The 27536-nt window shown below is 40.6% G+C and overlaps 1 protein-coding gene across 7 annotated transcripts in view; it reads left to right on the top strand.

The window, feature by feature from the left end:
• LOC105921476 (transducin-like enhancer protein 1) overlaps positions 1-27536 on the top strand; it is a 39793-nt gene that overhangs the window by 6159 nt on the left and 6098 nt on the right. For 2 of the 7 annotated variants that reach the window (XM_012857235.3, XM_036143833.1), the window contains exons 4-15: positions 814-858; positions 9436-9498; positions 9642-9746; positions 17477-17696; positions 18577-18593; positions 20876-20989; positions 21081-21134; positions 21995-22144; positions 22244-22382; positions 22668-22867; positions 24769-24845; positions 25755-26004. In XM_012857235.3, coding sequence (XP_012712689.3) covers positions 814-858; positions 9436-9498; positions 9642-9746; positions 17477-17696; positions 18577-18593; positions 20876-20989; positions 21081-21134; positions 21995-22144; positions 22244-22382; positions 22668-22867; positions 24769-24845; positions 25755-26004 — 1434 coding nt within the window. Of the gene's footprint in view, positions 1-813; positions 859-9435; positions 9499-9641; positions 9747-17476; positions 17697-18576; positions 18594-20875; positions 20990-21080; positions 21135-21994; positions 22383-22667; positions 22868-24768; positions 24846-25754; positions 26005-27536 lie in introns of all 7 variants that reach the window. The other 5 variants (XM_036143835.1, XM_036143832.1, XM_036143831.1 and 2 more) reach the window with 5 other exon arrangements.

Here is a 27536-nt window from a genome sequence, read left to right as displayed (position 1 = left end):
ACTTGTTCTTGTCCATTTGTAAGTTGTTTATGAAATCAAATGTTGGAATGTGGAAACGTGTTCAGACTAGTGTTGCGCTGATGCCATTTTTTGGCCCCGATACCTGGCTGTGCAGTATTGACCGATACCATGTGTTTGAAATTGATGTGTGTGTGTATATATGAAGAACTGCATACTACTTAGGGTAGTAGAACTTTTTATCGCCTGCCTGGAATGGGTGACAATAGTTGAATAAATATTTGGCTCTCAAAGGCCAAAATAGTGCAACATTTGTGAAATTATAACATGTATAATAGTAGTACAACAGTAAGACAGTAAAATCACATTAAAAATTGAACGATCTCTTTTAAACCCTGAGTTTTGGCTCTCAAATGCCAAAATAGTGCAACTTTCATGAACTTATATAACATGTATAATACTAGTCAGGAGAGAGAAGGCTGCGTTCAAGTGACATACAATCATCAAAATGGTATTGTTGCCCTATTTGTTGGTACTCGCCGATACTGATACCACCATTTTAGTGCTGGATCGGCGGCCCGTCCGATACTGGTATCGGTACCGGTGCAACACTAGTTGAGACGTACGGAAACACAGCGGTCGTCAAACCCTTACCTTTGAGGGAAAATCACAACCACTTTTCAACTGTTGACTCGAACCCTGTTAAGCTGTTTTTATGTAAAGCAACCGGAACAAAAAAAGACCAGGTGAGCCGGTTAGTTGATGAGGTTCAACATCTGAAAAGTGGTTTACACACATTGGTGTTGTGGCATTGCTGGAGCTGAAGCTAACCCCCTGACTCTCTGTCCTCCCCAGTACTACGAGATGTCGTACGGCCTCAACATCGAGATGCACAAACAGGTACGGCCGCCTGTCCGTCTGCTCGCTCGTGTCTCTTCCCCTATTTCTCTCCCACTTCCTTGTGGCGGGGGTTTTGATGTATTTAGTGTGTGGGCCTATTGACGTGTCCTTGTGTGTGTGTGTGTGTGTGTGCGGGCCCCCAGATGCGTTTGTGCGTTAATGCTTCGTGTTTATGTGCGTTACACTGTATCCCCCGCCGCATGTGTGGATGTGTGTTTATTTGTGATCGATGGGGCTCTGTCTCCATTTCCCCAGTTAGGGCCGGCCGGCTGAGCCCGAAGGCAGAATGAATGGCTCTGTAGATTGATTGGTGCTGTCTGGGGGAGCGGCCTGCTTTATTACATTAGATGGGCAGGGCCGGGGAGGGCAGAGGAATCGATCAACGTGAGGCCAACCGAGGAGATACAGTGTTGCTTGCTCTCTGCTTTTGTGTTTATTTATTTTATTTATTTTTTTGGAAGAGCTGGGAGGTTAAAGTCGGTGAAAACCTTGAATACAAACGGCAATAAATAAATAAATACAACTTTATCTGCGGAAATATACACATTGGTACTGACTGGAGAGGGCGCTTGTCTCTCAACCGTGTATAACGAATGCAAATTAAATCATGAACAATTAAATGTGGTTTAGACAATTAAGCGTTCGCACAGACGTTCTTGCGTTTTTTAGCGTATAAACACGAGAACTCGGGTGGACGTGGGAACCCTCTCGCCCTTTCTACACCCAGCCCAACATTTCCCAGCGGAGCGTTGCGGAGCTGAGAGCGTTTTACCAGTAATTACCTCAGCTATCGACCAGTCACACCAGAGGAAATTGGAGGTGGATTGGCTTGGGTGCTTCACTGAAAATAGGTGATTCTCTCCTGCTTCTTTAGCGCTCTTTCTCGTTTTCTTTTTGGCCCCCCGTCTCCTCTATTGCTCTCCTTTTTTTAAGAACCTCTCTCCTTTTCTCATCACTTCCTTACTCTCCCCCCCAAAAAAAAAACTGTTATGGGATCTTGTTCTTCTTTCACCCGGACCCCCACCATTTGCACCCCATCCCCCTGCTCGTCTTTTTTTTTTTTTTTTTAAACTCTGCTCCTTTTTCGTTTTACATCCATGTGAAGCTGCCATTCACTCTTTGTGAGGGAGATGCATCTCTTCCTATTGTTCACGCACACACGTTAAACACACACACTCACACAAACACACACTCACACACACACACAAACTCCAGGGGAGGTCATTAGCTTGGGGCTGCAGTTGTCAGAGCAACAGGCTTCTGTGGGCGGGTGGTACGGGGATACAGACTAACAACCCACCTCCTGCTGGGGATGTACAGGGGCGGCGGTGGTGGTTGTGTGGCAGTAATGCTCCAATTATGCACGTAATGAAAAGCCTGTTCTTTTTCTTTTTTTTTTTTTTGAAGACGTCCTGCGTGCATGTGGGAAACCTCTAAACTTTTGTCTGTCCTCCAACAGTTAAAGCCGCTATCTCGAATCGAAGGCCGTCGTGTAGTTTCTTAAAACGTGGCATCGCTTACCGCTGCCTTGGGTTGTCGCTGCTTTGTCCCGCTTAACTTATTTCAGATCGAGCGAGTTTTAATATCAACGATGACCCGAGCAAATCTCAAACGAGGTTTTTGTTGCAGAAGGCGGCGTGGCCTTTGGCTCGTCGTCCTGTTGCTTGAGTCGAAGATCACAAGCTGAAGGCCACCTGAGGCGTTCATGCAGAGGGTAGAAGTCATGGTTGCATTAGTTATGGCAGGCCCTAGCATCCCCTCGCCATCATACTGCCACCACAATGTCTGCCAGTGTGACAGAGAGCAGAACAAAATAAATCTAAAAGGGAATAAAAAGCTTTTTCCCAGCATCTAGCATGTGGCTCTTTCCACCTTCAGCTTTGGCTCTTAAAAACTTAGAGCGATGAAAATGAAGTATCTTTTTGTCAATAGGTTGCAGACGACTTGCTTTTTCATCATTTTGATGCCATTTGCTATAATAAGTCAAATGTCCAATTGAAGAAAACGCATTAAACCTAAATATAAAAATACTGTTGGTTTAAATAATATCTTTTTATTTAAAAGAAATTGAACAAATTTCCCATAGTATACTATTGAAACAAGCTCTTGTTTCAAAGAGATGTGTAACTTTTGTGGCTCTAAGCAAAACTTGTTCAGCTGGACCGATGGCAAAAATGGCTCTGCGGGTTGTAAAGGTTGCTGACCCCTGATCTAGTTGCTGCTCAATACCAGTAAGTTTTCTGTGTTATTTTGTTCAATTATGAAGCCACAAACGTGTGCTACGATTTTGATTAAGTTTTGTTTAGTGGGTTAGATTAGTTGGGAAAAAAACAATACTAGCTTTGGTCAAACTATTCTACCTTCCTAACCGCTTAACCTTTTCTACAAAGCTAATTATAGGCTTACAACGGGATTCTGCAATTGGAGGGACGTGTAGACTGCCTAAAATAGATTTTTTTTTTTTTAAGCTCTTTTAAGCATCGCTGGCTGGAATGATGTTGATTCCATGGGGACGTAGGTGAGATAGTTTACCTGACTGACGAGTGTCTTTGTTTTTAAGATCAAAAGTTACCAGTGACGAGTTGAGACAGGGGGGTCTAGTCGGCCTAAGGTTGGTTTTCATCTCTAAACAGTCTAATATGCTACATCTAGACAACATTTTCTGATTTTAAAAATAGCAGGGCACTGCAGAAAGTTGACGTTACAGTTTGGTTTATTTAAAAACCGCCAACATGAACGTGGGCTGAGCTTTTGTGTGTTTAAATGAAGATTCTGGGACTTTCAAATGATTGAACCTTTTTAAGACACATGATGTGAGATGGATCGCTCTACAGAGGATTTTTAAGTTCAGGTGAAGCAGGAAGTTTCTTTCTATAATCTGTTACACAACCCAGAAAAGACAAAGGACAATTTTACAACTGCAGCATAACACATACTCTACACAGCGGTATCTGAACCACCTTTGATCTCCTGTTCTTTTATTATGGATAAGCAGTGTATTTATATTTCGAATGCAGACAGTCTTATTGCTCATATGTCAAAGCAGCTCCACATTGATTTAGCTTTGCAGTGTTTTAAAATACTTTACTTGCTTGAATAAGTTACCCCAATGAAATGTCTCTTTGCAGGACTAGTTGAATAATAGCATTAATCTTTAATTTTAGGTTTGCCAAAATCAAGAAGGGTGTACTCACAATTAATTGAGGTGGATTATTTCACGTCTGGATAATTGTCATACACTTTTAAAATTTTTTATAAAACTAAGGGCTGTTTCTGACCCTAGTTTACCAGTAAATATCACACGTATGGATCATTTTGTGCTGGCAGTATAAAAATTGATCTGCTGAGATCGTAAGACTAAAGACGTAACCTGGGATTTTTGAACCAAAAGGGCAATGCTTAGAAGTTGCAGCTTTCTCCTGAGCAATATGTAAGATGTATGGTCGGTTTGTTACTGTCCTGAAATGGATCAATGGCTTAATAGTGGTGGGTTGCCATGTCAGGACCTTCTAGTTGATGACAAGGAGTGAAGAACATTTAGATCTTTGAACAAAAGACTGAGCTTAAATGGCTCGTGATCAATATTCAGTCCCCTTTTCCAAAAAATAATGAATTGACTTGCAATTTACACCCGTGTTCTGCTTAAGTGATTTGTCGTTGCTGCAGGTCTGGCAGATATCAGGTTTGGTTTTGGCACTTACTTAGTTTGGATAGGTTTCATCTTTTAAAAAAGAACTTTGTCGTTTTAAAATTAACATTTGTATTTTTTGGGTCGTTTTTGTCTGAAATTTTAATATTTTTTTTTAATGCGAAACATGGAATGGGGTTTAGTGTTTAGTGGGTTAGATTAGTTGGGATAAACCGATACCAGCTTTGGTCAAACTATTCTACCTGCCTAATCGCTTAACCTTTTCTACAAAGCTAATTATAGGCTTACAACGGGATTCTGTAAATGGAGGGACGTGTAGTCTGCCTGAAATAGATCTTTTATTTCAAGCTCTTTAAGCATCGCTGGCTGGAATGACGTTGATTCTTTGGGGACGTAGGTGAGACAGTTTACCTGACTGTCCTTGTTTTTAAGGTCCTACATTTCAGTTTGCTGTGGGAAAGCGTAGCAAAAGATACATTAGGGATGCACAAGTTACCAGCGACATGTTCATGCATGGGGGTATCTAGTTGGCCTTAGATCGGTTTTCGCCTCATAACATGCTACATCTGGATTTAGCATAATATAAGACTGTTGTATAGTTGTTAAAACTCTACATGATCCATCTTGGATGTTCTTTTGTGTGTTTAAATGCATAAATTAAGATTGTGGGACTGTTTAAATGATTAAACCTTTTTTTAAGAGACAGATGCTGTGAGATGGATCATTTTACAAAGAGGGCGTTTTAAGTGCAGGTGAATCAAAACGTTTCGTTCTCTAATGTTACACAACACCGAAGAGTCAAAAAGCAGTTTTAAACCTGCAGCATAACACATACTCTACAGTGGGCACAAAAGGTGCAAAGATGCATGCAGTATGGAATAAAAACAAACAGTCTGAGGTATCACAACCACCTTTGATCTCCTGTTCATTTGCTATGGATAAATAATGTATTTATAGTTTGAATACACACTCTTTTTTAACTTATGTCAGAATACTTGCTTGAGTATGTAACCCAATGAAATGTCTGTTTACAGGACGAGTTGAAAAATGACTTTGATCTTTAAATGGCTTTGTCAAAGTCAATCAGTGGTATACTCACAATTATTTGAGATGAATTTGATCACATATGAAATTATTTTCTTAATATTCATGATCTTGTATGAAAAGCATTTGTGTTTCTGTTCATAGTTCCTCAGTAAACATTACACTGGTGGATCACTTTTTTTGCTTTTTCGTTCTCTTTGTTTTTCAAATCAATGAAGAACTGACTTGTCGTGATGGCTTAATTTTCTGTTGTCTTCTGCTGCAGGCATGTACATATTTAAATTAACGAAGGTTTCTCAATTCGTTTTCTCTATATAGTTTCTTTAAGTATCAAGTATATTAATACATTTGTCACTTTCTAGTTGTATTATAGTGGCGGGAAACTGTACAGAGTTGTATTTTTATCTCCATGAAAACAGTCTTGACCGCCTGATGTTACTTGTATTCCTATTTAATTTTGTCGCTGAATTTTCCCCTTCCATTCCCTTTTCTTTGCATTATCCAGCCATAGTTTCATGTTGTATTCTAAAACGGTTGACGTTAGATTGTCCTCGTTGACATTGGTCGTTATGTAACTGTGGACATAGCGATGTTTAAACTGGAACAACAGTCTGTAGCCCAAATAATGACTTAGCTTTGTTTATTACCTAAGACTCAGTTTGCTTTGACCTTATTTACCTTCATCTGGGATTTATATTTTATCGGTTAAGGAGTTACTTGGTTTAGGGCTCGTTTAGAATGCACCGCTTCCTGCTTAAGGTCATTCTGGGACATGATTGGCTGAACTGTGGCAGGGTCGGTAGTTTAGTGAGCTGCCAAGTGTGTGTGTGTTGGCGCTTTCTGATTAGAGCAAGTATACTTAAGCTTAAGGGGAAATCTTTTCCTCACTTTCAAAGGAATGCCTTAAATAGTAGGTATGGTTAAAAATATCTCAGCAACTTTTGTTTGAGCTAAAATAATCCGTGTCTTGAATAGCAACTCATACTGACACACAGTATAGTGGGTAGTGGTATATTATTTGATAACCAAACATTATTTCCATAAAGCATGGGACTGAAATAGATTTAAAACATCAGTTTCACTTACTTATCTGATAAGTGATTGCTTAGATAGCTGTGTCACCTCTATGACTTGTGGCAAAGTGCAAACTAGACTTGTTACAGGTTTATTTTTAACAAACCTATGAAAATTCTGATTTCTGTAGAGCTTGACTAGTTGCCTTCTCAATAGGTTCTCCCAGCTGAGCTGAGGCTCTCGTACTGGTCCAGAGTTACCAGGACCTCTTGGCCATATCTCTCAATTGAATAGAATAGAAAAGAAATATCCTTTATTGTCCAACAGTGGGGAGATTCAGGTGCACCAGCAGTAAAGTGAAAGGCAAATGGAAGCACACTGATACACACAAAGGTCAAACCATAGAAAAAAGAATAAGAGACTGTAAAATTTTCAAAATAAGGGGAAAAAAAATGCTGTCCAGTAAGTAAAAATAGTGTCCTCAGATTAAAGAAAAGTGCAACTGATTAGCATGATTTAGAAAATGTACATGCATGGATGCGTGTTTATGCATAAAACAACAAAATACCAATTACAATAGTGGAAAAAAAACTGTAAAAACATTAGAAATGATGAACACTTATTTAGTTTAGTTTTTTTTTTTTGGGGAGCTGTGAGGCTTATAAAGTTGAACAGCTGCTGGGAGGAAGGATGTGCGATAACGCTGTTTAGTGCACCAAGGATGCAGGAGTGTGTGCCTGACAGAGCTCTGCAGCAGCTGCTTTCTTTCCTGGGCTTGCCAGATGCTCTTCATTTTCTGGATAATGTCTTTTTCTAAACCATTTATTGGGGTGAAAACATGTCTCGTGGAAATGAAACTCTCTTTTCAGGCAGAGGATTTGACATGAAGGTAACCCCTAACCTCATACAATGGAGGGGGGGAAAAAAAAACCCCTAACCAAATCTATTACAGAACAATGGCAGCTGATTCTCAGCATAAACAAATGAGGAGCGGAGCCACAAGCGAAACAGAGCAGCATCGGAAAACAGTCACACACTGACCAAGTGAACTTTTCTCTCATCCCATTAACAATGTCCTAAACCTCCCCAGAGAAAGCAGATGTTTACTCCAGGAACATTGGATTGAGCGGCGCGCCGTGGGATGTCCGAAGCGTGGGACGTTGTTTTAGAACCTAACCCGACTTTTAAACTTTTCCACAACCTTACCTCTGACCTGTCTGCTGTGCTGCTCGGGCCTCACGAGGCTCTTTGTCACTGATGTTCTTTAACAACTCTCCGAGGCCTTCACAGAACAGCTGGACTCATGAAATGAAACTCCCTTTCTGGAGCCGGCTCGTTGCATGGGATTTCTATCTGAACATACCAGGGTGAAGGGAGCAGGATGCAGTCGGATGCCGCGCTTTTCTGATTCCCCGTTTGCAAAGAAAGGAGCGTAATTTTCCCTCGACGTTACAATTATCCGCTCCTTTCAGGGTTCCTGCGGATCCTTAAAAAGTCTTAAAAGGCATTGAATTCTGTAATATAAACTAAGGCCTTAATTGGCATTACAATGTCTTAAATCAGTCTTAGGTCTTAAAATTGTTACCAGGTCATAAATAGGATTTTATTTTTGTAATCCTTACCAAACAGTAAAATAATTGATACAATTATATATTTTTTAATTTACCGAACAGCTCAATGTAACCATTATTGGTTTCGTCCCGATAGCGGAACCAATAAAAACTGTTGCGGCCGGACCGTAGCTGTGAAAAAGAGTTGGCACGGATTTATAGTTTATTTTAGTAGGGAACAAAACAAAGTTTGTGAATTCAGTTCAGTAGTTGTTAAAAATATATCTGTAATTTGTGTGTTTTTTTTTTTTAGCTTTCTTCCTATATGGAATGTTTTTCAAAATCTTTAACATGTCTACTGAGCCAGAAAGTAATGGTTTATGTTAAAATAAACATTTGGGTGAAGTTGTCGCAACCAGGTTTATCTTGTTTATCGTGAAGTTGGTCCTAACTTTTTATTTCAAGTGGCATTAAAAAGTCTTAAAAAGTCTTGAATTTAACTTGCCTTACGCTGTAGGAACCCTGTCCTTTTGTTTGTCAAACAAAATCCCGGCACAACAGATGAAATGTGATTTTTATTATCGTGACAAAACGTGAATGCTTTTGCGAGGCGGTGTAATTCTCCGTATATTTCCGTACGCCTCTGTCCTTTGCGTTTCCGTTCATTTGGGCCGGGACGTTTTCTCCGTTGAGCCATTACTGCTAAATACGCGACGGCTCCTCCCGAACCCTCTCCTCGCGCAGGACGTTGTTGTATCTGTTTGATTGGATGATGGATAATACGGGAGACTTTATCTGATTTGGAGCTACTGAGGGGGTTTCTGGTTACAGCCAGTGCAGCCACCTCCGGAGGGGGTTTAGGGGGGGGCAGGCGGATGTGTTGGCATGGATACAGGGGGGGAAGGAAAACCGAGTTAGAAGGTGATTCGATTATGTTGAAGTGCTGATGGGAAAGGGGGGGGGGGGGGGGGGGGGGGACAAGAACACACGGGACAGAGACAGAGCTAATGAATAAAAAAAAAAAACTATAGAGAAACCTGAGATCCCCGGTAGTAATTAGAGGAAAGTCTTATTGTGTTGTGCCAAAAAGGCTGGGCCCAGACTGAATTTGTGTGCAGATAAAAGTCTTGTTTTCTCATTTTGTGGTAGTCAGATGAGGCTCTCTTTTGCGCGCGTGTCTGTATGTGTGTGTGTGTGTGTGTGCGAGCCACTTGTACAGCTTTATTGGTGTAACTGAACAGCTGTCATTTCTAAATGGCTGCAATTATGCTATTAACAATTGAGTCTCTTTTTATCTCTGTGTGCCTCCTCTGTCATCAGACTGAGATTGCCAAGAGACTAAACACCATCTGTGCACAAGTCATTCCCTTCCTCTCACAGGAGGTAAGTATGTGTGCGACTTTCAGCAACAGACTGTGTTTTGTTTTTGCCATTTATACACAGATTTCTTTTTTTTTTTTTTTTTCTTGGTTATACAAATCTGCTCCTCAGACATAAACATGTCTGTCTGTCTGCACGTGTTACAGCACCAGCAGCAGGTGGTCCAAGCTGTGGAGCGGGCCAAACAGGTGACCATGGGAGAGCTGAATGCCGTCATCGGGGTACGTGGACTGCCAGGTCTTCCACCTACAGTGTGTATTCCTCTAATTTCTCTTCACTTACACCAGTTCTGATTGTTTTATGTTCTAAATCATGTGTTTTGTTGTAATGATGTGGTAAAGCTATAGGTCTGTCATGGCGAGGACCCTAGGTTGGGAAAATGTTTTTTTTCTCTTGTCTTTGTGTGGCGTTAATAGTCAGTATGGCTTGTGTTGTGTTTAGGATGATTACTTTATTTGAGTAAAAAACTCTTTAAATAGTCATTATGCAAATACAGCTATTTATTTGACTTTAATGTTACGCTTAGATTAAGCGTATTATTTACCTGATTACCCTTGGAGCTAAATCTGTATTAAAGTGCCCAATTTTCCCTGGTTTAACTGGTCAAATGTAAAATAAAACAAACAAAACAAAAAAATCAAAATGTTTTAGGCATTCAATACATTGAAGATCCCACAGTTTTGAACCCCTAACGCATTAAGCAACTTTGATGCAGTTCTTTTGACACAAATCCAATGAAGCTTGGGCACTGATTTTTTTTATTTATTTATTTATTTTTTGATGCATAAACATGGATACTTCTGTAATTCCTTCATGTTCAAAACTTCATGTTCTGCAGGACCTGCAGAACATTTTTCTCTTTGTTATAGTCCTCAAACAAAATTCAGAGCTGGTCAAAATTTAGAGTTTGCAGGTCAAACCTTAACTAAAACGGAAAGGTTTGGTGTTGGCCAGAAAAAAACCTGTTTGGTGAATCTCCAATTTTAAATTGTCATGTAAATTCCCAGTTTGTTTCTTTGTAGTATCTGAACAGGCCTAATAATATGTGTATACATGTGTATTACACAACCTCTTTATTAACTGCTGTAGCTAATTATGTTTGCCACTAATAATTCATCTGCAGGTAGGTGTTTCCAATAATGAGATGGGAGATTTTAACAGTGTTTTTAAATTAAGAATTTAAACATCAAGTTTATCAGAAAACTGTTGTATATTAATGGGTTTACCCGTTTCAAGTTCTCTCAATCTAAGTATTTTAGATTTTGAAGGACAGGAATAAAATTCAGCTTAGATCATCTATTAAAAGGAAACCTGTGAAATAACCGTTTAGTTTAGCCCCTAATCTGAAGCTGTGGGTCTCACGAATGAAGCCAAGGTTAAATGAATCAAAACAGTGTCTTTAAAGATTCTAAGCAACATAAAATAATTCGGGTCAGACCAGTACTACTACTTTCAGTTTTTAAGCTAAAAATGGGACGCCATCTTTAGGTTTACTGCCCAGCAGGGATGATCAGAGTTATTTTCTTGCAGTGCTTTCAAAACGTTTATGCCTCGACTGTGACGGTCAACATTTATTTCTGTGGGTATCCAAAGTACTGCCACACAAACTATTATATGAAAGAGGGGAGGGCACTTCTGTGGCGCTGATCAAGACAGAGTGTGGATGGTCCTTTAGCGAGACAGACAATCCTTTTAGATAAGAAATGTAACACCAGATTGCTGTTTCAGTGTTTCTTTAACTAAATACTGGGTCGGGTACTACCGCATTCGTTTTTTATTATGACGGCCAAGTTTAGCATTTTACAGTGAGCCGTTAGGTCTAGTAAAAAACAGCTTTCATTTTGTTTAGTTTAAATCAACATTCATTTAGCACTTAATAAAAATTATTTGTGTCCAGGGCTGCACAATTTATCGAATAGCAGCCGTCAACGCGTAATCAGTGTGAGCAACAACAGTCACAAAGGAATCCTCGAATGCAAGATTCGAATGGGCGAAGGGCTTGCCGGTAATATATTTGACATATTTGCTCGACTTTCACTGCTCTTTATACCCACGCCTGATATAGATCTTAGTGGCCCAGATCAGAGAGCCCATAGAGAGCAGTGGGAGTATCGACGTAATGGAAAAGAAAGAGTTGTGAGAAAAGTTAATCACAATCAGTATCGCCATGGCAGTATTCAACAATATAATGCCAGTGTCATGTTTGTAGTAATAGAGTGGAGTCTTAGGGAGTCCTATAAAAAACATTATTTATGTTTTTCTAACATGCTCCGTACAGTACCAAAGGAGTTGTAGGCAAATTTCAGTTATTTTCTCTATTAAAATAAATTAATGGAACAGTTTGAGCAGAAGATGCTTTCTTTATTATGTTGCAAAGTTGCTAACCTACCCATAAAGCTTCCTTTTATTACCTTTGAAAAGTTTGATCTCTTTAGTCAGCAGTGTGTAACTGTGTAGTAGGAACAGGTTTGGGTTTTACCCAGACTGTATCAGCAGATAATCTCCCTTTAATAACTAAATCAGGCTGAGGGCGCTCACTAGACACCAGTAGCGCAATATGTTATTTTTTCTTTTTTTTAAGTCTGCAGTGTATTGTTAAATATTATCATTTTAAAGATGAGTAAGTGGAGAGGAGGTTTACGAGTTGTTTCTTTAAGACTAGATGGCTGTTGGAGAGAGGCTAAGCTTTAGGATGAAACAAAGTTTCCGCTTGGAGAATGAGATGATCCTTAAGTAGGAATTTTGAAGGAAAAAAAAAAAAAACTCAGCCTTTTTAGCCACAGGGGCAGGGGCAGGGGGGGGGGGGGATTATGAGTCTGAGTTTAAGGGAATTGTGGGAAAGAAGGGGGGTGTTATGTAGCTTTTGTTTTTGCTAAGAGTGGGCAGGGGGGGGGGATCAGAGGGTTTGATCCCACTGGGTTTGGTTAAATGTGGGGAGGGCTTGTTAGCTGGCGTGGACTGATGGGGGCTTCTGTTTTTTTTCTGTGATGGGGTGAGAGGTGGATTTGGCAGTTGCTTTTTGAGTCTTAATTGCGGGATTTTGGTGTTTGTAAAGGGGGTGGAAGCAGAGGGGGGGGGGTCACAACGTTGTCCTTACACCCAACCCCCCCCCCCTACAATCTCCTGTCTCCCACGCCGGCCTGTCATTCACCCCGTTTGTGAGTTAAATGAGTGTAATGAAGCATGCTGCCCCTACACACACACACACACACACACACACACACACACACACACACACACACACACACGCCAAATATATTTGTGCACACCCACTCACACTAACATCCCATGACAAACTGGGCTCCCCTCGCCTGCACCAATACTTCCCCTCCATTTACTCCCATCAGGGGTGCCTTTTTGTGTATCCGTGTGAGTGTTTGTGCGTCTTATTTCTCTGTGTGTGTGTTTAGCGCAGCATAGCGTGCATTTCTGTTAACCTCACAAAACAACAGGCAGCAGTAGGATGGTTGAGCGAAGGTGTTTGCGCATGCCTTGTTTATTTAGACCGTAGACGTGTTTGCGTGATCTAGTGTGACATGTTTCTCTGTTCTTTTTTTTTTTTTTTTTATGGGGTGGGGGGAGGTTGCATTGCAGGCTAGCTGTGAAACTTGTGTGTCAGGCATGCAAGGAGGCCAGAAGAATGTTTAGCAGTTTAGCTTTCACTCATTGTGAGGTGGAGGCAGAGATGGATGGAGCGGAAAGAAGAAGGTGGAAGCTCAGAGGGTGGGGTGGGTTAGTCAATTAGGTGAGATAAAAGTCGGTTTGACCTTCAGCACTCCTCCCACCCCCGCTGAGTTCGCCTCCTGTGCCCCCCCCATCTTCCTCCTCCCCTCCTCGCGGCAAATCAGCGAGCTTGGATTCCCGCGGCTGCTGTCTGAGGAGGCAATAATGATGTTTTGGAACACAAAGACATTTCACGCTCAGACGAGCGCCTGATTTGGTGTGAAAGAGAGAGCAGGGCTGCCAGCCAAACTTGCCCTGCCTTTCTGTTTTTGACCCTCTTGTCTCCTTCTCTCCTCTCCCCTCTCTCCTCAGCAGCCTCGCTCGCTCACAAGACCTGACAGTGCAAAGCAGCAGCTGGGGCTCTCCTCCCTCTCCTCTTTCGTCATTCCTCCCCTTTCCTTCCCGGTCTCCCTCCCCCCCTCCCCCTCCTCTCCTCTCCTCGTCCACATCCTCAGGCTTTGGGCTGTGATCCCAGCTGTCAGTATTGTTCAGTGTTTGACCTCAGAGGGAGGTGTGTGTATGTGTGTGGGGTGGGGGGGGGGGGGGGGGACAGTGTGCAGGGGGAGATGATGTGTTCACCCTCTTGAAGAAAGCTGCAGCTTGTTGAGCTGATGTAAACCCCAGACACTAAGGATCCCATCTGTTGAAGACTTTAATTGGGCCATAGTGTTGATTGATTAGGTTACAAAGTGCTATTGATTTTTTTTTTTTTTTTTTACCTATTAGTGGCTATATTTCAATTTTGGAGACTTTTTGAGGTTTTGGGCTTTAGGTGTCAATGATTCACACATTTTTGGCAGCTGTTGAGTCGTATTTTAGCAAACACGCAGTGCACCATGTTGCTCATTTACTTTTCAGCGTTTATGCCATTGTTGTGGTTTAGACGTCATATTTCCAAAAGCTGTTGTTGTTTTCTGCTTGTCCACATGACTATTGAAGCTCTGGAGTTAATAAGTTAGCGGTTTCTTCCTAATTGAGGTTAGGCCTTTCAGTTTTAAATGCTTAAATGGAACCATCTATGCTGACTGGAATTGTTTTGCCTAAATGTTGTAAGGAATAAAAAAAATGAACTACCTTTTCACATATTCAGCTCAATACTGCAAAAATGTAAACTAGTTCAGCGATAAATTCCAGCGTGAGTTTTAACTGGTAATTACTAATGTGCATCTGCTTTCACTGCTAAAGTTTAGTGTCACTACAGTTATCGTTGTTCTCTTTAGGACCAACTAATTGAAAGATTTGTGCTTTATTTTAATCATAATCAGTTACCATTTTTTGCCATGGGGTTGAATAAGTAGGGATGCACTGATTAAAAATTGTCAATATATCAATATCCCTTATTAATATTGCTCTTATGCCCGATAAATGATGTTTAGCATTTACGTTTCTGGGATCAAATTTTGCACAATTTTGTTTACTGAATGAAAACTATGCTAACTGAATTTTTAGACTTGCACGCTGCTTTTAGTGTGTCTTCTTTCGTCAACGCATAGAACAACCACACTGTTTATATTGCTTCTCTGCTTCATAAAAAATCCCCAAAAAACAAAAAAAAAACACAATCTTAGCTGCAATGTATTACTGTCACTGTCTTTTGGCCAAAAAATACCAAACAGGCTACATGACCAACCCCATCCTCTCCACTTCCAGGACTATAGATAAAGGGCAATTAGATGGAAATAAACATCGGCTGTTAATATCGGCCCATTTTACTTATCGGACCGATACCGATACGTAAAGAAATGACTAACACTGGCCGATACCGATGTTAATGCCGATATATTGTGTATCCCTAATGACAAGGATGTATTCTATTGTCTCTAGTGTATATTTATGTAGAATGATTCATGTAAGAGCACAAGTACATCTCAAATAATTAGAATATTGGGAAAAGGTTCAGTGTTTTTGTCACACATGACAGTGAAACTTGTAGATTTATTACATGTAGAGGGAAATATTTCAAGTCTTTATTTCCTGTGATTGTTGTTGATTATGAGCTGCATATCATCCATCCTTATGCCAGTTGCTCAAAGCTGCTGTTGATTCATAATATTTATTTATTAAAAGAACACAAAAATTAAACCAGAACTTGGTATCTGGAAAAGTATGGAATTAATAAATGTAGTTTGTGTGGTCTCCCTCACAAATAACATTTAGGATCTAACTTGACACGGTAAATTCTTGTCTTTCTCCTGCTGATGGTCTCCGGCAGAGCATTTTTCTGAAGCGGTAGGCTAGCTGTGGTGTTTAAGGTCTTAACACACCTTTTCAATACATCAAATATAGCCTCTTGGGTCTTACAGGCAAGCAAGGAACATTAATTCCCGTAATTTTTAGCTGAGTTGAACAGCAGCGCTCCACTTAGATGTGCACTTTTTATTTTAGCCTCAAAAGACTGATAATGCTCTGGTTTCTTTCTTTTCTGTTCAGAATAGAACAATAGAGAATTAAACAATGTAAAGAATAAACACATTTTTTTTCATATCAAAGCATTTATTTGTGTCTTTGTGCTAACTGATGGATGTGTTTATCCAAATGGAGCGGGTAGATACAAATGATTATATATTACATGCCATCCAGGCGTCACAGTCAAATGGAAAGTAGAGAGGACGGGAATACATGAATTGGGTCTTACTCTCTGTTTTAATGCGACTTATAGATAATTCAGCTCGTAACAAATGTAAACTTGGTTCCAGTTAAACGCGCAAGGGCAAAACCTAAGGCAAAGTGGTTCTTCTGGTTCTTAAACTTGGCACTTTCCTGAGAACGTACAATATCTCAGCTGTGCTCTGCTGGAAGTTGCAGCAGCTTATACAATCCCTCTTTCAGTGTGAAGATTTAAAAAAACACTTGCACATTGTCTATAATAGACCTTTGCAAGTTCTAGACACCAAATAAGTTGTGATTTTGAAACATATGGTGCACAGATTGTGGCAGCTCAACTCACTTCTGACATGGTAGACGTCACAGCTAGTAAACCAGTAGGTATCGAGAGTCGAATTGAGTTGAGGACTGATCATATAAGTTAGGGATACTAGTTACCCGATTAGTTAATCTAAAGTTGATTGATCTTATCGACGACTTACGATTAACTGATAAGTGGCCATTTTCTTAAAACCCCTAGTTTTCTGTTGTATCAAGAGGGTCTTTCTATAACATGAAGGGCTAATTTGTATTACCATATGCTGAATTTTAAAAGAGGCACATCATTATATTTTAAGTTTATTGTGCCACCTGTATTAAATACTGACTGAATTTAAATTTTTTTTGAAGTTTTCTCACACATTGTTACAAATTAAACTTGGACATTTATAAAATATAACTAAACCGAAACCTGTTTGGTGACTAAAAACAAGTTGAATAGAATAAAATATATGAAACACTAATAATTCCCAAAAAATTCCTCACCATTAACTGTGCTGTTGGCATCATGTCTTTTTTCATCATAATACTATTTTTTTTCCCCCGTGTAATCCCCTCTGCTTTTCAGTCATCACACCCTTGCCTTCTGAACACATCAGTGAGTTTTGGTTAAGAAGTTGATGCTGCTCCGCCATGCAGTCTGGCTCAATGGGAGCTATTTAGCGGGCAACTTAAGGAGCTGTTTATGCGGTTCTGTTTTTAAATATAAACTCTCCTTAAGTTAAAGAGCATTTTGCGTCCTTGTCGTCATTAAACAGTGCAAAAATGATCCCACACCAGACCCCGTTTGGACCGGTTCTTGTCGCCTCCGCCATAACTTTTTCTCAACTGATGCGCTCTGGCTCCACTTCAGAACAACTGGCAGCGCCCTCTTCTGGATGGTGGCCATACTACAACACTGAAAGAAGGTCCGTCTAAGCGGACGTTATCAGTTAATCTCACGGAACAAACTTTAATTTAAGTAACCATTAATCAACAATTAAGCGTAAGTGGATTATTTGTTTGCATCGCTAATTTAAATATGTCTGTCGAGAGCCCAACTGACCCTTGTGACAACTAAAACTAAAAAAAATATATATTTCAATCATTCTTATTTTTTTTCGGTCAATAATTTGTGTTTTGCTTAAAGATGCAACAAAGTATTCAAACCATGTTTCTGGTTGACAAACAGCCTAAATTAAATGAGTTCCTAAGCGCTGCTGTTTCCAGATTCTTTGCAGACTTGACACAACTTCAACCCCTTAAACTCCCAACTCTGTCTTGCAGCATCGTTGAGAGCGCCAGGTCTGTTCTCTCAGCTCATCATCGTTCTTTATTTTTTTCCGTTTGTCCCCAGCAGCAGCATCTATCCCACAATCACGGCGGTGCCCCAGTTCCCCTCACACCTCATCCCGCCGGCCTCCATCCCTCTCAGCTAGGCGGCTCGGCAAGTCTCCTGGCGCTGTCAGGAGCCCTTGGTGCTGTTCCCCCCCATCTGGCAGGAAAGGATGGTGGTGACAAAAAACCACACCTTGGTGGACCGGACTCTCACGCGGCAGGACCTGATCACCTCAGAGGTAAGAAGATGCGGTGGGACCACTGAGCTATATAATACACTGGAGTGCTAATCGCCGTCTGTTTGAACGAGTCGGTTTGAAGCCACCAGCCGCCATATTGGTACTCCCTAATTCCCCCCAGTAACTAGGGAATATGTGCGCTACAGCATCGAATAACGAGGATTTTCTCATGATCAGGGGGGGCTTAAGACGTTTAAAATGTCAAATGCCATATAGTTTTATGTTATGTTCTAAAAATATCAAGTACTGAGAAAATCATGTGCTGAAATATTTTTCATTTTATTAATTTAAATATATATGTTTAACATTTATAAATATATAAATAACAATATGCAAAAACATATATTTACACATATATATATATATATATATATATATATATATATATATATATATATATATATATATATATATATATATATATATATATATTTAATATGAATAATATGTAAAATATTTCAGCACCTAATTTCCTAGTAGTTGATAGTGTTAGTACATCCACTGACTGTAGAATTACCTGTGAAACATTTTCACTCAGCCAGAAAACTGCTTGTTGTTGCAACCAAATCCTATGGGATTCTGTGAGAGTAGGGAGTAGCAAGATGGCAGCCAGTGACTTCAGTTTTTCGGCAAAATCAGCACTCCACTGTATTATATAGCTCAGTGGGTGGAACCAGTTAAGAAGGTGGTTGTTTGCACTGAAAGTGTTTGCTTTAGCTAACAGTGATCCTAATGTTATGTCTAAATATCCCCGCACTTTAAATTAGTATTTAGAAAGATGCGTTCAACATATTCTCTTTTTTTTTCTCTTTTTTCCTGCTCCGGTGAACGCCTGACCCCGTGATCTCATGTGCTTGCTTGCTTATTCCAATGGCAACAGAGCGAGAACCTGGCACAGTAAGTACATCCTGTTTCTGCACCAGCTCTTTGTTTTAACAGCTCCTGTTTGTCTTTAAGGGATAGTTTGGTTTTGGGGAATTTGAGCTTGTTGTCAGGTGTTGTGAGAGTAAAATGTAACCTGTCTCAGCTTGGTAGATGTGCACCTTTTGGTTCAGTAAACTCTACTGAACGTCGGCCAGAAACAAGTTTAAACAGTCCCCTCCCAGTAAATTGAGTTTGCACCACATGAACCAGTTTGAAGTCATTCTTTGGTTTGGAGTTGCGTTCAAGCAAAACGATACATAGTTGGCCTTTCATTGACAAATTCTTTGATTGTTTTTTTTTTTTTTAAGACATTGCCAGGGGTTCTATGCAGCCTGGAATAAAGTTTTGAAGTCAAACATTTCACGGGTTAAGTATGGCGTACAGAAAAATATATTTCTATTTTCAGACTTTATTAGCTCTACCATTGTTCATCAGTCTATCCATTCGTTCTTCCATCCGGATATTTGCTGCTCTAGTGATCCATCTGTTCTTCCATCCATCCATCTGTCTGTCTGTCCTAAGTAAAGTTTTTGCAGGTTTCATATTTAAAGCCAAGCCACAGTAGCATAAAGTCCATAAAGTTTTGTATTTATACCTAAATACATATAAAAAGGACAAGAGAAAGCCGACTCTATGAAAGTATGGGAATTTGACGTGAAAAAGGTGTAGGAATCCTAATTCTCTGCTCTATCAATGAGCCAGTTTCACCTTACAGAAAATGAGTTTCGTCTTATCGAGTCATTATGGATGAAAGTACCACGTTGTTTGCTTTCCACCGAAAAGACTTTCATCCTGCATTTGTATCTTTTCAATCTCAGATTATGAGTGTGAGGATATTGGTCCGCCTGTTAAGTTTTGGCCCAGAGCTGCTCTGAACTGTTTCTACTCCAAATAAGCTTTATAGCACGGTCTCACGCACGCACACGCACGCTTCTTATTCCTAGCCTGCATTGTTGTGCCTATTTAACACCTCAGTGAGCAGATTACCCCCTTCCCCTCCTCTTGCATCCCCTGATCCCGCCCTTAAAGACTCTCATTGTGTTTAATATCACCGCCGCTGACAGGGAAGGGCTTGGGAAAGGGTGGGAGCGAGGGAGCAGCAGTCATATGACACTGAGCTTGTGTGCGAGTGAGAGACACCGTGCTAAAAGCGAACGAGGGGGGGGGAAAGACGGTGGGGGGGGGGGGGTTGCTTATGTTTTGCGGGTCAGTGAATCTGCTCAGCTCACTAAAACCTTTCAATAAAAGAGCGAGGGAGGGGCAGCTGGAGGAGAGGGCCTTTGGCAGTATACACCCCTCCCCATGCCTCGCTCCTTTCCTCATCAACCTTTCTTTTGCTCCACACCCTCCCATCTTTTCTGCTCTAATCTCATCTCCTCCTCTTCCCGTTTTTTTTTTTTTCTTTCTTCCTCCCCTCTCGCCCCCCCCCCCCCCCACCCCACAATCTCCCTTCCCTGATCCTCCTTCATTTACCCTTTCCCCTCTCGAAGTGCTGCTCGCTCCCTCGCTAGAATGTGTGCATGCGCTTGTGTTTGTTGGATGCACATTTCATTGACAGGCCGAGACTATAATGGACTCAACATGAAGCTTTAATCCATTAACAATGGGATCCGTTGGTCAGGAGGCCAGGGGAGGGGGGGGGGGACGGCTCAGTCTTTGTGTGTCTGTTTAGTCTTGGGACACTAGAATATTACGCAACTAACACACACTGACGGTCCGGTACACACTTGATTCTGCACACAGGCTTTCACAGGCAATTACACAGGACACACACACACACACACACACACACATACACAGAGACGCACACACAGACGCTGCAGCCAGTGCAGTTTGTCAGAAGTAGGAGTACTGATAGATTTCGAGGGCCACTTAATGTAATCATCAGCTTCAGAGGCATGTGTTCGTGTTTGGCTCCGACTGGCTTTGGTCAAGTGAGAAAAGAGGTTGCTGTTAAAGTGTTAGTGCTGCTTAATTCATGCTTCTGCCAACCGTTAACCTATTTGTGAGCAGGAGTCTGTTTTTCTAACCTGCTCTACACACTGGCTGAGAAGCACTTGTAATTAGCGGCCGACGGATCCGGCAGCTTAGCGGGTTCATGCAGAATGCAGACGCTGCCGAGCAAAACCTTAACTGTACATACTATGTTCGCACTAAAGGTTGCTCTCTGTTTTTTTTTTCCTCTCATCTCTTTATTTGTTTTGTTTATGCTGCCTTTTTTTAACTTTATACTCTTTCCCATCCTCTGTCCACAGAGCAGCTCTCTGCTTCCGGAAAGTCTTAGAAACTCCGATAAGCGGCGCAACGGTCCTGACTTTCCAAACGACACCAAGAAACGCAAAGTGGAGGATAAGGATTCCAGCCACTATGTAAGAATTATCGTAATTGTCTCTCTTTTGTCTGAAGGGAGGTTTTTTTTGATGTTGGCTTTTAATTGATGATCTGATGAACTCCCATTAGGATAGCGACGGAGAGAAAAGCGACGACAACCTAGTCGTGGATGTGTCAAACGAGGTCAGTATCTTCAAAAGTTTCTTCAATCTCTTTTAATGGAATTTTGATGTGGTAAAATTGTAATAATTGTAACGTAGAAAGAAAAGAATACATTTTTTTCTTTCAAGTTTCTAGCACGTTTCCTTTCAGGATTTCCCTGTATTTTCTGCACATACCTGCGGTGGAAAGTCCTGCAGTCATTTAATAAGAGTCCGCGTAAGCTGGCAGTGGTGACGTTGGTGGAGGAGGTAGACTTAAAAAGGCCGAAGATTTCAAGCTGTGTCATAAGGGGAGCGGTGGTCTAGTGGTTAGAGCAGGGCACTTTCCCACTGGGATGGCTGCATGTTCCCCGATATACTGAGATTAAATTACTCACAGATGGACTCTGTTTACTACTTAGGTGACTTCTGGGGGCAGCTGGTTGCACTGGACTGTATTTTGGGGCTACAGAGTTAAAGAGGGCTGAACAAAAATCCTTCACACACTTTTCCACACTGGAGCATTTTCCTACTTCCAGCTTGCTTTTATTCTGTTTTATTTTCCTATATTTTAATCATGTAAAGCACTTTGCATTGTCTTTGTACTGAAATGTGCTACACAAATAAATTTGCCTCGTCTTGCCTTACTACTTGGAAATGATGCACTACTTGAGTTGGTCTGTTACATGAAGGGATACTTTGAAGTTTGATGTTGTACAGCTGCTGGTTTGATTACCTTTCCATGGTTTAACATGAAAATGCACACTTTGCAAGACTTATGTTGTGGATTGTTTACTTTTTTTGGACTTTCTGCTTAGTTTTCTGATAATCAGGAATATCTCTACTCCGCTGCTGCGCTGCAGCCTTGTCTTCATGTGCGTCTCTTGTTTGTTTGTCCGTCAGGATGCAGCCTCCCCTCGTGGCACGCCGCTTCCGTCCCCGAGAGAAAACGGCTTGGATAAGGCACGTCTCCTCAAGAAAGATCCCTGTAGCCCGGCCTCCACTGCTTCGTCGGCTAGCTCCTCATCTCTCAAGTCCAAAGAGATGGCAATGGTAGAGTTGTCCCTCTGTTGCACTGCATTGCATAAAAGATACAGTAAAGGAGTGAAAACATTGTGGCTTTATGGTCTTGTACCTCTTTCTGTCTGGCAGCGAGATAAGGCGGGTACGCCTGGTTTAAAGTCGAGCACTCCCACACCTAGAGGCGACTCTACCCCTGGTCCTAGCTCCACCAGTGGGGTCAGACCAAGCCTATCGAAACCCTCCTCCATGGAGATACCCCATCCACCAAGTAGGTCTTTCACAATCAGAACATTTTAACAGGAAACGTTACCCTTCTTAAATGGAGTAAAGGGATTTGTTTAATTAACCTGAATTTTCCTGCTGATTTTGTTTTGTGTTGTCCACATGTACTCTTAAAAAGGCACAGGTCTGGATTTTTAACTAATGTTTTTGATTTCTTTTTTTTTTCTTCTAATTTATCTTTGCAATCTGTCCCAAAACAGACTTTTAATAGAGGGTGACTTAAGCTGCATTAACTAGCCTGTGGAACTCACTCCTGGTTGTATTTGTTCAGCTGCAGGACTGCGGACTCCTCTGGCGGTACCAGGCCCGTATCCCGGTGCCTTTGGGATGCTGCCCCATGCAGCAGGAATGAACGGAGAACTAGCCGGGGCGGCTGGTGCTGCTGCTTATGCTGCAGGACTGCACAACATGTCACCTCAGATGAGTGCTGCCGCCGCGGCCGCTGTGGCGGCGTACGGCCGTTCACCTATGGTGAGTGGAATATTCTAACCTGACGAGCCAGATGGATTTCGTTCCGCTTAGCTCTGCCTAGCTTCACTCACATCCATCTGGGACCTCTCCCATAGAGAGTGATTTCTTCAACCAATTTTATTGTCCAGCCAATCAGGACGCAGGGCTGGAGTTTCATAGATGTGACATAGTGGAGAAGCGACCGTGACGTGAGACTGTTTTGATTCAGACAACAATGGCGGCTCGCATCGAGGAAGCAAGCGTTACATTGATGCTGCTATTTCTTCCGTGTTGTCCAATCTATCTAATATTATTTCATTAAAAGAACATCAGAGAACGCCTCTGAAGGCTTTTGTTGGCTGTTCTGTTTTGTTTTTTCCTGCGTTGCTCTCATCAGCGTCACGGGTTAGCTTCGGTGTGAGTGGTTGAAAGAGCACGTCGATAAAGATGACAGACAAGTGGCTTATCCAATCATATGCAAGGATTTTTGATAAGGCCCAGCCTTCAATAAAGGCAATTCCTATGGATCTGTCCCAGATGGATGAGTGGAGCTAGGCGGAGCGAAATACATTTGGCTAGGGTCAGGTTAGGAAAATTCAGCAATTGATGCAAAAATTCAACAACATGTTAAGTTTTCTTCTTTAATATCCAAAATAGAGAAAAAAGCCCAGACTAAATCGAACCAATAAGCGATATTTAGGATCTTAGGAAACGAAAAAAAAATTAACTAAGCCAAAGGGTGATTGAAATGGTGTTGCAGCATTCCTCCCAAAATTATATATATATATATATATATATATATATATATATATATATATATATATATATATATATATATATATATATATATATATATATATATATATATATATATATATATATATATATTTTTTTTTTTTTTTTTTTTTTTTTTTTTTTTCAAAAATCCACACAAGTATGTGAATAGTGCATAAAATTAATTCTTTACAAATGTATTTAAATACAAAGGAATGCAGTATTAGTGACGAGTTTTTATATCTTCCTCATGTGAGGATAAGTAAAGTTTTCTTTTATGGGGATTTCAGTTCTGACACTTGACTGGATTCCATCATGTTTGCTTATCCCCCCCCCCCCCCCCCCCCCCCGATTCTCTGCAAACTCTCAGCACCAAGTGAAAGCTAGTAAACCAACCAGTTAGGTTTTAAAATGCCTAATTTAGCTCACGAGCCCTTTAAGCTGTGGCTTTATTTCACCGTGAAGTGTCGTTTTGAGGAAATATCCATTATGTTTCCAGGGTAGCTAGCCGCGATGTTTGTGATCCTGAAAACCTCGTTGGTATGCCTAGTGTAGGTTTAACAGTTGTTCAAACATTTGCCCTTTACTGACATGAAGAATAAAATCACTTGTCACATCTTAACCAAACATGGATGTCATCAATTAGAGTCTTTTTAGGGTGTGTTTTGTACTTCTTTGGCTCCATTTGTAGATTTGCTAGAACAAATTTGCTCTGAGGTTGAGCGCTATTTCAACAAGAAGGTGAGAATACTATTGGCTTTATTGACTAAATGAGAGCAAAGCAAATTTCAAACCGCGTAAAAACGTTGACAAATGCAGAGCACCATTGCTCTAGTGTTTGTGATCAATCAGCTCGTCACTTGTGGGTGTATTTACTCTGTGTTCATTATGTAGTTTAAATAGGGTTAGAAGTAACGCCTGTCTCAGGCCGTGTACTTAGCAGCTACGTGAGTCTGGGTGTTTGCGCTGGACCTGTGTGGGGAGGTGGGCAGTAAAAGCATCGAAAGCTCTTAGTTTTCAACCTGTTTCTTGTGATTTTTAGGGTTTGTGCTCCTCTTTCTTAGTCAATATGGACCCGTGTCATTTTTGCCAATTGTCAAGGACATTTACTTGAACTGTGCCTCTAAAATGTGTCTCCTCTCTTGAAGGTCGGGTTTGATCCTCACCCTCACATGCGAGTACCTGGAATGGCTCCCAGTCTCACAGGAATTCCAGGCGGAAAGCCGTAAGTATAATTTCTGCTCCTTCGAGTGCAGGGAGAGAGAAATAGGTAAACTGGTCTGCAAGGTGATTAAAATTCACACCACTTTTCATAGTTATTAGTTAACTAGACACAAAAGGATATCTTGCTATTAGAGTTTTTCAATTGAAAATTCAAAGAATTGCAGTTTTCATGTGCAATAAAGATATATTTTGGGAGATTGTGAAATTGTTAAAAAGTGTATTTTTTCATTTATAAGAACTCCTTACTTAAAGCACACAGAACATTGCCGCTTTATAAGCTCTGAGTAAGCATGAATGTCTGTGGGAATCAACATTTTGAGTCCGATCGCCTTAATAATAAAAAAGTTACAAGGGTTTGAAAATGGTAGAAGACCCAAATTTGTCACTTTTTTTTGGGTAAACTGCCACTTTTGGCACCCATTTTCTCAAATACTGGCAGGAATACCATGGAGAACTTTTTTTTTCCCAGCTCGAGTACATATTTAAGATTGGAAAACTGCTATCGAAAAGTAGTCCCCAGGTTAGTGGAGCGAAATCCTATTTCTAGCCTCATTTTGAGCTTCAGCCTATGGCCTAAAAAAAGTCCCTTCAAAAAGCACATTATTATTCCTACTTGTTTTTGAATGAATGAATGAATGAATGAATGAAAACTTTATTGTCATTGTCACAAGAACAACGAAATTTAAAAAAGTGCCATCGATCCGTGCATAAAAATAGCACATTCTCACACTCATCATCCATGATAATTAATGACGTGTGTGAGAATGTGCTATTTTTATTTATTAGTTGTTTTTTATCAGTTATTTGTTATTTATTTCTTATATTGTGTGTAAATTGTGGGACAGAGATTTTTTTTCTGTGTTTTACTATGGTTTTTTTTCTAATTTCCTTCCTCTGTGTGCGCATTCAGTGCATACTCCTTTCACGTGGCAGCAGACGGACAGATGCAGCCGGTCCCTTTTCCCCCAGACGCTTTGGTGGGACCAGGAATCCCTCGTCACGCCCGGCAGATCAACACGCTGAACCACGGCGAGGTGGTGTGCGCCGTCACCATCAGTAACCCCACCCGTCACGTTTACACAGGAGGAAAGGGATGTGTCAAAGTCTGGGACATTAGCCACCCTGGAAATAAAAGTCCCGTCTCACAACTCGATTGCTTGGTGAGTAATGTTTGGAGTTGTTTTGATATTTTAAATTTTGTTTTATTGTATGGTCAGCAGAAAGCGACCACTTTTAGTCATTTGGTTATTATAAGTCTGGATGAAGAAAAATCAATCCTGGGGTTCCTCAAGGGGACAATTATTAGACCTTTTAATTCAACGTGTGCTCCACCTTTGTCTAATTTTAAGATGCAAAAACATCTGCTACTATATTTATGCTGACAGCACACAGTTTTATCCCTCATTGTCACCATACGCCCTAGGGCTGAACGATTTTGGAAAATAATCTAATTGCGATTTTTTTTTTTTTAATATTGCGATTTAATGCGATTTTTTTTTTTTTTTTTTTTCCCCAGTTTAATTTATAATGTCTTTTTAAACATATACAAACAACAAATCAATTTGTTTTCTCGCCGTGCGGATTAGTTGCTAAAAGACCCGCAGCATCTAAACTCAGAGCAGAAATAATTGCGTTCTGCGTACGATATATTTCAACCTAAATTGCAATTTTGACTTTTCTCTGCGTTAACCACAGGCAACAAAAATGGCGTCTAAAAAAAGACATTTGTAAACAAAGACTATTTAAAACAAGAACTTTTAATGTTTCTATTAATCAGAATATTATTCAAGAGAACAGCTTTTAGTTGATTTGGACATCAACCCTTGTTGAACATAAAGTGCAACCAAGAAGCAAGTATATGTATTAAACTGATTGACCTGTACTTAATGCTGTATGATTATACAAACTCTAAAACAAGTAATAAAATTAGATTATCTCACTGCTGCAACTGTCTTCCCTTCCATGTGGAGGCAAACCCACTTTAAACATTTTACCGACACCTAATGGACATGTCTAATTCCCTAATTGTTACATAGCCAAAAATTGCAGACTCTGCGATTTGGAAATTGCGTTTTTTTAAATTGCGATTATATTGAAAATGCGATTAATTGTTCAGCCCTAATACGCCCACAGCAGTAACTCAGTCAGTGTGTTTATAATATCACTGAGTGGATGGGGCAGAATCTCCTCCTGGTTAATTCAGAAATGACAAAGTCGTCGTTTTTGCTTCCAAAAATGAAGGATTTTGAGCATTGCAGAATATCAGCCTCCAACTTAATAAAGACCACAAGGCATAAGACACATTTTAACCACATAAAGTCTGACATGGAATCAGTTTGCAGTCATTTTACAAACATTTTCAGAATAAACTCATTTCCTGCCTAAACAGGACACAGAATAACTGATGCGTTTGGCTATTTTTAAGTAGGTTAGATTATTGCATTTCACCCAAAACGCTGCTGCCAGAGATCTGACCAGGAAATGGATCAGACTGCACACGTTGTTGAATCACTGCTTTTGGCTCGCTGTTTTAACTGTTGCTCTATAAGACAGTGAATGGTCTTAGGCTGAAAAACATTTTTGAGTTATCAACTGCGAACAATCTAGACCCCTCAGGTTTGCAGAGACCCGTTTGTTCTCAGGACCAGAACTTAACAAGGTGAGGCAGCATTTAGTTGCTATACTCCTCAGC

The sequence above is a fragment of the Fundulus heteroclitus genome, chromosome 12 (genome assembly GCF_011125445.2).
Source record: "Fundulus heteroclitus isolate FHET01 chromosome 12, MU-UCD_Fhet_4.1, whole genome shotgun sequence".
In the NCBI taxonomy this organism is placed as follows: domain Eukaryota; kingdom Metazoa; phylum Chordata; class Actinopteri; order Cyprinodontiformes; family Fundulidae; genus Fundulus; species Fundulus heteroclitus.
Note: the sequence above shows the minus strand (reverse complement) of the source record. Positions and strands in the feature narration are given on the sequence as shown.